Below are 13,380 nucleotides of genomic sequence, written 5' to 3'. Positions count from 1 at the left end.
AGGTGGAGCTTCTGGATCCTCGTCCTGCTCTGATGTTAGAACGTAGTTTCCAGTGATGGAGCAGAGTCATGGTGAGCTGGTGTGCTGAGCTGCAGAGAGGCAGGACATCATAGATCTGCACATTCTAGAAGAGCCAGCAGTGTAGAGTTAGGAAGGATCATTTTCATGGAGATCCCTTTTGAACATGTAGCTGAAACGCAGAGATGAGGTTTGAGGTTTAATCCCACAGAGGGTTAGAGTTAACCCCTTAACTACCTGATCAGAATAATTCTGTCTGTTAGATATCTAATCCCTCCATTAAGGATTTTAGAACCCTGGCTTTTAGCTCAAAGTGTTTGAAATATGGTATTTATTTTGTTTCTTCACTGAGGCCTGAAAATAAGTTGTACTGTGTGTATTTAGAATAGAATAGAATAGAATAGAATAGAATAGAATAGAATAGAATAGAATATTCTTTATTGTCATTATACAATACAATGTAAAACGAGATTGCAGAGCTTATCCTTTTCAGTGCCAGGAAATCTTAGAGATAGTGCAAAGCAGTCTATTTACATATACACCCCCTGTCAAAAGTTGTAGGACAGGTTCTACTTTATTTGAATGAGACAGTGTCCTAAAACTTTTGACAGAGGGTGTATGCAGTATAAATAAGGAGTGAATATAAATAGCAGTGAGTGAGGCAGTGGTGTAAATTACACATTCTACATTATATCGCTGGCTGGGTGTCAGACGTCAGCTCAGGGTGGTGATGGCTCTCAGAAGACGTTTTTAGTCTGTTTGTCCTCGCTTTAATGCATCTGTAGCGCCTTCCAGAGGGCAACAGATCAAAAAGCTGAGAACCAGGATGTGAACTGTCCTTGGTGATGTTCTGAGCTCTGCTGAGGCACCAGGTGGAGGAGGGGAGAGGACAGCCAGCAATCCTCTGAAGCCTCGCTCTGTCTGCCTCAGTGCAGCTCCTGTACCAGGTATTTGTTCAGAATGTGAAAATGAAAGCAGCAGATAGAAGTCAGACACTCTGGACTGAATGTAGAGTCTCCATATTCACTGTGGATCCCTGCTGAAGGTCAGTCTGGAGTTTAAAGCCTCAGTGAGATGTGATGGACCTCCACACTCTATCTAGAACACTTCAACACTGGCAGCTGCTGTGAAGACTCACCTCTTCAAACCTTCAGAAGATAGGCAGGACTGAGTCCAGACAGTTCTCAGCCCTGAGCCCTCCTGTCTGACCACCTGGTGGAAGGACCAGTCAGAGACTGTGTCCAGGTGTGAAGGCCTCAGGTCCCAACATGTGGTCCTCTCTGGACCAATGAGCCCTCCGGTCCATAGCGTGATTCACACATAGGTGTGTTTGTGTTGCTCAGGTGTGTGGTGTGGACCGGAGATGACCGGGTGTTCTTCTTCAATCCCACAATCCACCTCTCTGTCTGGGAGAGACCAGGGGACCTGATTGGTCGAGACATCAGCCACATCATTGAAGACCCACCCCACAAGAGAAGGAAGCTTACACCTGTTGGTCAGTCGACTCACCTGTCTGTCCCCTCACCTGTTAATGATCAGTAAGAACTCGTGTCTGTCTACACTGTTTAACTGTTGAACTCATTTCCTTGTGACAGACAGCAGCTGCCAGTCATCTGGTCTCCATGGAGACGACGATGATGATGATGATGACCATAAACACACCTCCAAGAGGAACAGGTGAGTCTGACGGAGCTAATGAAATCTGTGGATGTCCTCATGACTGAGCAGTGTCATTATTTACACGCTCTCTCTCTCTCTCTCTAGAATAGAGGAGTCTATGTCTCTCGTCCCACATCCAGGAGAAGTTAAGCTCCTCCCACTGGAGCTTCGGATCGCTCATTTTCGGGAGATGCTGCTGGAGAGAGGGGTGATGTTTTTATTCACATGTAGAATCTGTAGCAGCTTCAACAGGCAGAGCTCTGCTGAAATTTTTCAGATCAGTCATCAATCAAACTGATCACATAAGTGTCAGTGACCATATCACCTCCTCTGTACAATGATCTGATTTTCTGGAGTTTATTCTTCTGTTGAAGAGTTCAGATGGCGTTCAGCTGCTGAAGCTGTTCTGTTTTTATCTGTAGCACTTTGAGATTTGGTTTTCAAATGTAAAGTGCATTATAAATTAAACTTATTATTATTATTATTATCATTATTATTATTATTATAGCTGCTGACTCCTGGTGCTTCATCGTCCTGCATGTCAATCAGCAGGACGATGAAATTAGAAAACTGGAAGCTCATCTCCAGACACACTTCATCTGTACTCTGCTCTGTCTGAAACTCTTGCGGTTTTGCTTTAATTTGGTTTACCAGATTCATGTGTTTTATTTGCTGTGGATGTTTTAGCATTTATAGTTGGACCCAGTACAACAGTACAGTAGAATGTAGATTAATTACTCTATATTTCTGTCTATATGTATATATATTTTTTATTGTTTTTCTTTTTTATTCTTTGTGTTTTGACTCTCAATAACTTTGTAATTTCAATCTAATGTTCAGCTTCATGGTTTGCTCTTTCTTGGACTGCATTGAAAAACATCCTCTTGGTTAACTCTGGCACATGTACAGGCGTGTTTGTTAACGTGCACGGGCCCTGCCTCATAACCCAGCAACAAATAGAGACATAACGGGGTTATGAACAGACTGCTGCAGATCACACACATCCTGTCATTAAAGCAAAAGAAATCCAACCGAAGCTGAGATGTTCTGACATTTTTCTACTTTTCTCTGATAGGTTGTTAAACTGATATAATTGTCAATAAATATATTTTCTAATAAATGTAAAACTAATGCAGACCAGAGGAAGTCACTGTATGTACGTATAGATTAAATAATGCTGGAGAGAGCACTGAAACAAACTATAGCCTCAGTATTACACGTTGCTGAGTTTGGATATCAAGTTTTATCAGTGATTGTCGAATTAGCCAACATTTTCTGCTGTTGTCTGTTCAGAGCTGATTCTGTTCTCAAAGTTAAAGAGCTTCTGTTTCATCTACAGGACTACATATTGATTTGTTTTCTGAAACATGACACTTAAATGATCCAGTCCCAAACAGCAGTGTGGATATTTTACTGCTACTTAACCCCTTGACGCTTATTGTTGCGAATTCACAGCAGACCCTTTTCATTCAGACTGCAGATAGCGTATCCATTCCTCCAATGCCAGTTTGTTCATTTTCAATTCGTACCTCGGAACCTTTTAAAGCGCTGGTTTCTGGTAGGACCAGTCAGAGTGGGACCTAATTATTATATATCTGTTATTATGAATATTATATATATTTTCTATGTGTAACAGATAAACTAACAATCTCTGCTTACTTTAGCATCAGCTGGAAAACAAAACACAAAAATGTTTTTATTTAATTGTAATTAAATTCAAGCATCAAGGGATGAAAAGATGTTTCTTGAAAGATCCGGTATCCAGTAATAGATGGACATCTTGAGCTGTGCTTATCCTCAGGTGTCGGCGTTCTCCACATGGGAGAAGGAGCTCCATAAGATGGTGTTTGACCCTCGATACCTGCTGCTGACTTCAGACCAGAGGAAACAGGTTCATTTTTATTTTTCTGATGTAGAAATGCCAATTCTTAGTGACCTGCTGCAAGTACTTCTCTCTCATAAGATGGGGACTCCAGACCTTCATGATGTCACTATGACGTCAGTGGTACCTGTGCCCATGTGTTTGCAGGTGTTTGACCAGTTTGTGAAGAGCAGGGTGAAGGATGAGTACAAAGAGAAGAGGAGTAAACTTCAGAAAGCCAGAGAAGAATTCAGACAGCTGCTGGAAGAGGCAAAGATCACCAGCAGGTATCCCTCATTCATTATTCAGCACAGCACTCTTAATTGTTCACCTGTGTTCCTGTAAAATCTAACCTGAGCCCACCGCCTCACCTGGACCGGCAGGTGTTTATCAACCGGTCACTTTAGTCTGGACAGCTGATGTTCTATTTGCTTGGTACACACTTTTATTCTGTAGGGGCTGAAGCTGCAGCTCCTACACTTTTGAAAAGGGTGGAAAACAGTTTCTCTGATGAACATTCAAAGTCACACTGAGGGTTTCCACCACTGCAGTTGAAGGCATTCCTGACTTCTTAGGAACTGAATCAAGTTGCATTGCAGTTTAAGGTTGACTGGAACTATTTAGTCTCTATCTATCTATCTATCTATCTATCTATCTATCTATCTATCTATCTATCTATCTATCTATCTATCTATCTATCTATCTATCTATCTATCTATCTATCTATCTAATGCAGACAATGTCTAACAACTCAAAGTGTAGCTCTGGATATAATAAATAAAATGCAGCAAGTTGTGAACACTAGACGTTTCACAGGGTTTCCTTTCACTGTCAGTGGGTTTCCCCAAAGCTTCCTTACAGATCAATCTTGTCTTTATTTATCCTGACAGTGCAGATGGAGGATAGATAGATGGAGAAGTAGGGTGGGAAGTAGGTGACACACAAATTTCATTTAGTTTTGTAATTGAATGTAAACTGCTCTGAAAATCAGCTTAAATAACACATCTGTTTGTATGAAGTGCTGTTTAAGCAGATGTACTGTAGGCCTGCCTGGAGATATGCTGACTAACTGTCACATTAAGCTAGTCTTGCAGGCAAGTCTGAGCTAGCTAACTAGCTATCAGAGAAATACACTGCTCAAAAAATTAAAGGAACACTTTGAAAACACATCATATTTCAATACGGGGAAAAAACAAACTGGATATTTACATTGATATGGACTGGATAATGTGTTAGGAATGAAAAGTGCCACATTGTTTGATGGAAATGAAAATTATCAACCCCCCAGGAGGGCTAAATTCAGGACAGTCCAAAATCAAAGTGAAAAACTGATGTGGCAGGCTGGTCCATCTTTCTGAAATTCCTTGGCAGCAACTCAGAATGGTATTCAGTAGTTTGTATGGCCTCCATGTGCTTGTATGCATGACTGACGATGCCGGGACAAGCTCTGAATGAGACGATGGATGGTGTCCTGGTATCTCCTCCCAGAACTGGACCAGGGCATCGCTGAGCTCCTGGACAGTCTGAGGAGCAACCTGATGGTGTCTGATGGAACAAAACATAATGTTCTAAAGGTGTTCTATTGGATTCAGGTCAGGTGAGTATTAGGGACAGTTAATGCTATCAATTCCTTCATCCTCCAGGAAGTGCCTGCATCCTCTTGCCACATGAGGCCAGGCATTGTCGTGCACCACAAGGAACCCAGGACCATTACACCAGTGTAGGTTCTGACAATAGATCCAAGGATTTCATCCTGATACCTAAAGGCAGTCAGAATGCCATTGTCCAGCCTGTAGAGGTCTGTGCGTCCCTCCATGGATATGCCTCCCCACACCATCACTGACCCACCACCAAACCAGTCACACTGAACAATGTTACAGGCAGCATGACGTTCTCCACGGCTTCTCCAGACCCTTTCATGTCTGTGACATGTGCTCACGATGAGCCTGCTCTTATGTGTGAAAAGCACAGGACACCATTGGCAGACCTGCCAGTTCCTGTGGTCTATGGCAAATGCTAATTAAGCTCCACAGTGTCAGGCAGTGAGCACAGGACCCACTAGATGACATTGGACCTTCAGACCTTCCTCATGAAGTCTGTTTCTGATTGTTTGATCAGAGACATTCACACCAGTGGCCTGCTAGAGGTCATTTTGTAGAGCTATTGTAGTGTTCATCCTGTTCCTCCTTGCACAAAGGAGCAGATAGCTGTCCTGCTGATGGGTTGAGGACCTTCTGCAGTCCTGTCCAGCTCTCCCAGACTAACTGCCTGTCTCCTGGAATCTCCTCCATGCTCTTGAGAATGTGCTGGGAGACACAGCAAACCTTCTGGCAATGGCACGCATTGATGTTTCATCCTGGAGGAGTTGGACTGTCTGTGGAACCTCTGTAGGGTCCAGGTATCGCCTCATGCTACCAGAAGTGACAGTGACCCTAGCCAAATGCAAAACTATTGAAAAACAGTCAGAAAACACAAGAAGGGAATAAAATGTCAGTGGCCTTCATGTGTAAAACCAATCCTGTTTTGAGAGTTGTCTCATTGTTACCCCTCTAGTTCACCTGTTGTTAATTTCATGAACACCAAAGCAGCTGAAACTGACTAAAAACCTCCTCTTTTAGTTACTTGACCAGATCAGTATCCCACATGTTTGACTGATTTGATGCAATATTTACAGTGCCTTGTGAAAGTATTCGGCCCCCTTGAACTTTTCAACCTTTCGCCACATTTCAGGCTTCAAACTTAAAGATATAAAATTGTAATTTTTTGTCAAGAATCAACAACAATTGGGACACAATCGTGAAGTGGAACGAAATTTATTGGATATTTTATACTTTTTTAACAAATAAAAAACTGAAAAGTGGGGCGTGCAATATTATTGGGCCCCTTTACTTTCAGTGCAGCAAACTCACTCCAGAAGTTCAGTGAGGATCTCTGAATGATCCAATGTTGTCCTAAATGACTGATGATGATAAATAGAATCCACCTGTGTGTAATCAAGTCTCCGTATAAATGCACCTGCTCTGTGATAGTCTCAGGGTTCTGTTTAAAGTGCAGAGAGCATCATGAAGACCAAGGAACACACCAGGCAGGTCCCAGATACTGTTGTGGAGAAGTTTAAAGCCGGATTTGGATACAAAAAGATTTCCCAAGCTTTAAACATCTCAAGGAGCACTGTGCAAGCAATCATATTGAAATGGAAGGAGTATCAGACCACTGCAAATCTACCAAGACCCGGCCGTCCCTCTAAACTTTCACCTCCAACAAGGAGAAGACTGATCAGAGATGCAGCCAAGAGGCCCATGATCACTCTGGATGAACTGCAGAGATCTACAGCTGAGGTGGGAGAGTCTGTCCATAGGACAACAATCAGTCGTACACTGCACAAATCTGGCCTTTATGGAAGAGTGGCAAGAAGAAAGCCATTTCTCAAAGATATCCATAAAAAGTCTGGTTTGAAGTTTGCCACAAGCCACCTGGGAGACACAGCAAACATGTGGAAGAAGGTGCTCTGGTCAGATGAAACCAAAATCCAACTTTTTGGCCACAATGCAAAACCATATGTTTGGCGTAAAAGCAACACAGCTCATCACCCTGAACACACCATCCCCACTGTCAAACATGGTGGTGGCAGCCTCATGGTTTGGGCCTGCTTTTCTTCAGCAGGGACAGGGAAGATGGTTCAAATTGATGGGAAGATGAATGGAGCCAAATACAGGAGCATTCTGGAAGAAAACCTGTTGGAGTCTGCAAAAGACCTGAGACTGGGACGGAGATTTATCTTCCAACAGGACAATGATCCAAAACATAAAGCCAAATCTACAATGGAATGGTTCACAAATAAACGTATCCAGGTGTTAGAATGGCCAAGTCAAAGTCCAGACCTGAATCCAATCCAGAATCTGTGGGCAGAGCTGAAGACTGCTGTTCACAAACGCTCTCCATCCAACCTCACTGAGCTCCAGCTGTTTTACAAGGAAGAATGGGCAAGAATTTCAGTCTCTGGATGTGCAAAACTGATAGAGACATACCCCAAGAGACTTGCAGCTGTAACTGCAGCAAAAGGTGGCGCTACAAAGTATTAATGCAAGGGGCCCAATAATATTGCACACCCCACTTTTCAGGTTTTTATTTGTTAAAAAAGTTTAAAATATCCAATAAATTTCGTTCCACTTCACGATTGTGTCCCACTTCTTGTTGATTCTTGACAAAAAATTACAATTTTATATCTTTATGTTTGAAGCCTGAAATGTGGCGAAAGGTTGAAAAGTTCAAGGGGGCCGAATACTTTCACAAGGCACTGTAGATTAAAAAGTGTTCTTTGAGCAGTGTATAAGGAAACCATGCTAAACTAATTCAAGCTATTTAGTTATTTCGTGCTGTAACATTACTATTGTCTGTGAATATTTTAACATTGTAGAATGTACAATAATTCAGTTTCAATCTGTACAAACACTGGTCCATTCATTGTACAGTTTTTCTCACTCGCTTTGGTTCATTTCTCAGATCAGAACTGAAATTCTCCAAACTACTTCTTCAATCTTCACATCATCGTGTCTCTGGTCCACATCAAAATCAGTTTCTCATTTCTCTGAACCAGTTGTAAATGCTTTGGTTCATCCATGAAATGATTCGGTCCAATTCTCTGCTGTTTCCTCCATTATCAGCTGCTTCTGTCCTGCTGATCTAAATGTTTTTTAACGGGTCTCTGTTGAATAGTTTCACCCCCACAACATTTAGCATTAGTTCATCACATCAGTCTTTACCTGCAGAACGGTTAAAGAGGCTGTCAGAATATGTCAGGATGTTTCTGTACAATTTCATTAGACTTTGTTCTAAATGTGTCCTGAACTGGTAAATCGCTCCCAGGTGAATCTTAACTTTCTCTATGAATGGAAATGTGTGAAGGGTTAGGTTTTTCTGAAATCACTCAAAGACACAAAGGAAGATATTCATGATGAGAGTTTGTGTCCCAACAGACGGAACATCAGGAGGTGTAGGAAGATTGTACTGTAATTCCTACAGAACTGCATGTACAGTTTGAGGAGATTATCCTATGTTCACATTTCTACTTTAATTTTTTGGAGGTTTTTTTATGCTGTGCAATGCTGTTTTCCTTTCTGTATCACAATGATGTGGTCTGTGAACAGATTACAACGGTAAAAGTGTAAATGTGAATCTGGTCCAGTCTCTTGGAATCCATCTCCCACATTCACTAAGGTGGAACTTACAATTTACAATAGCAGTCATCAAAACTTTATTCATAGTTTAATCAGAACATCCCTCCAGATAACACTGTTAGAATGACACCATGACTCAGCAATCTGACCGTCTGATCCACTAGTGACACCAGGGCTGGTCATTCTGATAGGCGTAACATGTTCACTGACAGATATTTACTTTAGAGATGAACTAAGGATTTTGAGCAGAGACTGGCTTTTGCAGGTAATCCATGGTGTTTTACTATTTGTAGGAATTGCTTTGAGAAATGCACTTACTGTTTTGCAAATGTCGAGGATGATTCGAGAAATGTACCAAAGCGACTGAGAAAAACTGTAAAATTCTCTCCTTCTTTTGTTGCACCACCATCCCTAAAAATGACATACAGAACTCATCTGGTCACCGCAAGTTTTCATGTCTACTTTGTATTATCATTGTAGCAGGAAAGTTGCTGGACTGTTTTTATCAGCAGTCAGCTGGTGGCAGTAAATATTTGGTACCTCATCTCAAAGTGAGAAAACCTGTTTAGTGATAAGTGAGCCTCCACTTAGTAAAAACCTTTATTTTAACCAGACTATATGTGAACTGCTGACCACATACTGTGACCAGCTGCTATAAGTGCTGACATTAGAGTCTTATTGTAGAACAAAACTTATTTAGAATTTAGTCAATGCCTAATCATTTGATTTTTATTTTATGCAACAGAACCTGAAGATATAAGAACATCATTTTGGTCTTTATAGTTGTGGCTTCTGTTTTATTTGTAGTTGGCATTAGTCCTTACGATTTGTCTTCAACAAATCCATAATTAGTAATAAACTGACTTCAGAGTGTTCAGTCATCTGCGTGATGTTTAAACCCTCAGTACTCAAAACCTTAATATTCATGTTTATTTTGACTTTTCTCTGCAGATCAACTTTTAAGGATTTCTGTGCTCGTTGCTGTGGCGACCAGCGTTTCAATGCCCTTAACAGGAAGAAGGAACAGGAACTTCTGTTCAACCATTACATCACATCCTTGAAGAAAAGAGACAATGAGAACAGAACCAGGCTTAGGAAGATGAGATGAGAACTATTCTTCTGAGAGAACTGAACTGTACAGAGCCATCGAGAAACCCTTCATTCCAAAACCTTAAAGAACATTTAGAAAACCTTCTACAGCATTCTCCCCCTCCACACTGAACTGATCATACACTGGATTTCATTGGTGGAACCTGGTTTCAGACTTTCTCGGCTATGTTAGAGAAACCAAACTGGGACTGGAATCTCAAGAGTGGGATACTTGCATCTCAGTGGTTCTACTGTTTCTGCACTGTGTGTGTGTGTGTGTGTGTGTGTGTGTGTTCTTGTACTTGCTACATTGTGAGAACCATTTTCTGCATTTAACTATCAAAGTGAGGACATTTTTACAAAGTGAGGACATTTTGGCCGGTCCTCACTTTGAAACAGCCATGTTTGAGGGTGAAGACTTGTTTTTAGAGAACAGGTATGAATTGAGGTTTGGTTAGGGTTAGGGTAAGGATTAGGGTTAGGCGATCAGTTGTGATGGTTAAGGTTAGGGTAAGGCTCTAGGAAATGCATTACGCCTATGGATGTCCTCACTAAGATAGAAGTACAAACATGTGTGTGTGTGTGTGTGTGTGTGTGTGTGTGTGTGTGTGTGTGTGTGTGTGTGTGTGTTTTTAAATATATATTTTCAAGACAGGACATGGACCAGCACCATCAATGTATTTTATGTGGTGAGCTGAAGCTAACTTAGTCTTACTCTGATATTTAAAGAACTAAACCAAGAAAAACAGGACTGAACTGGACTCAGACAAAAATCAGTGCAAAAAAATGTATCTGTGCTGTCTGACAATCTTTATTGAGTGACCAGACCAATCAGTCAGACTCAGTACAGCGCTTTCCCTACAAATTAGTGTACATTTGAGACTAATGCACGTGATAAATTCTAAAAAAAATAAATAAATAAGGTTAAATCCAGTTAAAACCAATACCTGCAGGGGCATCATGAAACAGATCAGGGGAAGTCAACACATTTATAACGGGAATATAACTAAGAAGAGGCATGGCACATTAGTCTACATTAGCTAAACACTGTGACTATTTAGAATGAAGTCAGTGATGTTCAGCTTGTTACCAGGTAGCAGCATGTCTGGATGTATTAGTCAGAAACCAGATAGCTCAGTCCAAATGGGGTTCTGGACTCTCTGAAACCTTATACTGTTGACCTCAACCTGTCCTCCAATTCATACGACCGCATCGGTCGTTTTCACCGTGCACCGGAATACGACCTATGCGGTCGTATGAACGTTTGCGCCCCTACGGGGAAAACGAACGCATTACGGGATTTAATTCGCGAAACGGCTTTTCCGTCGCAAAACGGCTTTTTTCTCACTTTCCCAACACGTTTTTAGGGTTAAGGTTAGGGTTAGGGATAGGGACAGGGATAGTGTTAGATAAAAGTTTGTTCATGATGACGTTTCACCTGCGACTCCAGAGTGTCGATATTTACTCAACCACCAGAGGTCGCATAGTAAAAACGTAACACTGGGTCATAATACGTCCTATGTGGTCGTTTTTGGTTTGAGGACAGGCTCGTTGACCTAGTCAGCAGTGCTGAAGGGAGACAAACCAGTAACCAGTTTTAAGGTGCACCAGGTCATCGTTGGCTGCAGTAGAGTCCAGACTCTCTACAGGTGTCATGATACCTGATACTTCAGTAGACTCAGCTTCTCAGCAGATCACAGCTATTAACACACACACACACACACACACACACACACACACACACACACACACACACACACACACACACACACACACACACACACATCTGTTCAGTGTAAACCCAGTCACCTGATTATCTTCAGGTCCAATGTGTGTTTTAAATGAACATATTTGTCAACAGGAGGCTGTTGTCAGCAAACACTGTTGATGTGACGTAAGTCCTGCTCTTCACTTGTCAGCATAGTGAGCTGTGATTGGACAGGTCTTTTGTCCCCATGTTCTGATTGGATGTTTCTTTGTGTCTTGACTTCTCAGTAGATGGTGTCTATGTTGAAAAGATCTTTTTGTTCTGATGTTTCACCATCTGTTGGTCATGACGTGTTTGAACAATTAAATACGTGTTGCTGCAGTGTTTGTTAGTTAAGTCAAGTTTAGAGTTTGGATTTGATTTTCCTCTCAGACAAACTTTTGAGTCATAAAAACAGAATGTGGCCAAATTTATGTCCTGGGTTAGTTTAGTGCAGGTCAGTGTCCTGACTTTAACCCTCCCAGTTGCCTAACCCTGCTGATGCGTGTGCATATGGTCAGGGCGTCAAGGAAGAAAACTTGGCTGAGTGTTCTCCTGCATTTATTTTCTGCAGAAGAGATTAAAACACATTAATCGCCTTCTGGTCACCTGTCCTTATACACTTTGCTCCCTCAGCAATGCAATTCCACACTGTCAAACATTTTTAAAAGTACATTTTCAACATCAAATGTCATAACAATGCAAACAAATCAAATACAGTACAAAGAACAATGACACCAGGGGCCTGTTTCATGAAGCAGGTTCAAGAAACTGATTTTCTTCCACAACTCTGAGTTGATCTACTCTGAGATAGAAAACTGAGTTTTCGGTTTCACAACGGCTGATATGAGTTGGTTTAATTAACTCGGAGTAGTTTGACCCGGAGTTAAGCGCGTGCACCGCAAGTCTGAAAAGACAGCATCAATGGAACCCCGATTCAAGGAGTCACCATGGAAACGGGGAAGTTTTTGAACTGGAAGTTTTTAACGCGCTCATATGGCGAGTTTGAACACGTTTTTAGAAAGAAGTGCAACACCGCTGCAGCTGCAAAAGAGAGAGAGACGGCGTGGAGAACAGCCCGGATCAATGCGTAAGTTTAAATGTAGTCCTTTGTAATCGTAATAATATTACAGGGAATAACTGTCTGAACGGTAGAATATTAAGTTATTTCATTTAGGGGAAATCTGGGGAGAAGCTTAAGATGAAATATAAAAACATTGTTCAAACAGGTCAGACCTCGGCATTATCTCATGGAGGTACTTCATGTTGATCATGTTTTACATTGTAAAGTAGCCTAAATATTAAGTGGCTGTTTGACTGTGCAGTTGTTTTATCCACACATAGTCTAAATGTCTGCATCCATATCATGTCCTGTTAAATAATTAAGACTATTTAAACTAACATAGACTTCTGCTCAGCCAACAGAAAGAAAGCAGATGTCTGTAAAACGGTGGAATAAAAGGTCATGGATGCATATATATATACATATATATATATATATATGGTTATTTAGTTTTCTTTTGTGTCTTTTTTTGTCTTTTGGCCCCTTCACACCACAACAGACCTTGTAACTGTAAGTAGTCAACACTCCACAGATTTCTCCAAATGGTAGTTTAAGTTTACTGAAACATGTCACTGATCTAGGATGAAGAGGATGAAACTGTGTCTGCTGCCTTTACAGAGGGGGATCCAGAAAGGCATACAGAGCTATGTTACTGATAGTTCTCTTCTCATTCACATTCTGGGTGGAATATAGAGTGTGACATTTAGCCTACACTGAAGTGTTGCACATTCTCATCCTTTTTAACAGAGCATGGCTGGACAGCAGC

General features: G+C 41.3%; 1 protein-coding gene across 2 annotated transcripts in view; it reads left to right on the top strand.

Annotated features, from left to right (window-relative positions):
* The window catches only part of LOC127531062 (transcription elongation regulator 1-like protein), a 41,632-nt gene extending 29,724 nt beyond the window's left edge, over positions 1 to 11,908 (top strand). For both annotated transcript variants that reach the window (XM_051939307.1, XM_051939306.1), the window contains 6 exons: positions 1,362 to 1,513; positions 1,614 to 1,695; positions 1,783 to 1,885; positions 3,479 to 3,568; positions 3,707 to 3,825; positions 9,667 to 11,908. In XM_051939307.1, the coding sequence (XP_051795267.1) occupies positions 1,362 to 1,513; positions 1,614 to 1,695; positions 1,783 to 1,885; positions 3,479 to 3,568; positions 3,707 to 3,825; positions 9,667 to 9,823 (703 nt within the window). In that variant the 3' untranslated portion in view covers positions 9,824 to 11,908. The remainder of the gene's footprint in view (positions 1 to 1,361; positions 1,514 to 1,613; positions 1,696 to 1,782; positions 1,886 to 3,478; positions 3,569 to 3,706; positions 3,826 to 9,666) is intronic.
* Positions 11,909 to 13,380: the final 1,472 nt, after the last annotated feature.

This window comes from Acanthochromis polyacanthus, chromosome 19, assembly GCF_021347895.1.
Source record: "Acanthochromis polyacanthus isolate Apoly-LR-REF ecotype Palm Island chromosome 19, KAUST_Apoly_ChrSc, whole genome shotgun sequence".
Taxonomy (NCBI): Eukaryota; Metazoa; Chordata; class Actinopteri; family Pomacentridae; genus Acanthochromis; species Acanthochromis polyacanthus.
Note: the sequence above shows the minus strand (reverse complement) of the source record. Positions and strands in the feature narration are given on the sequence as shown.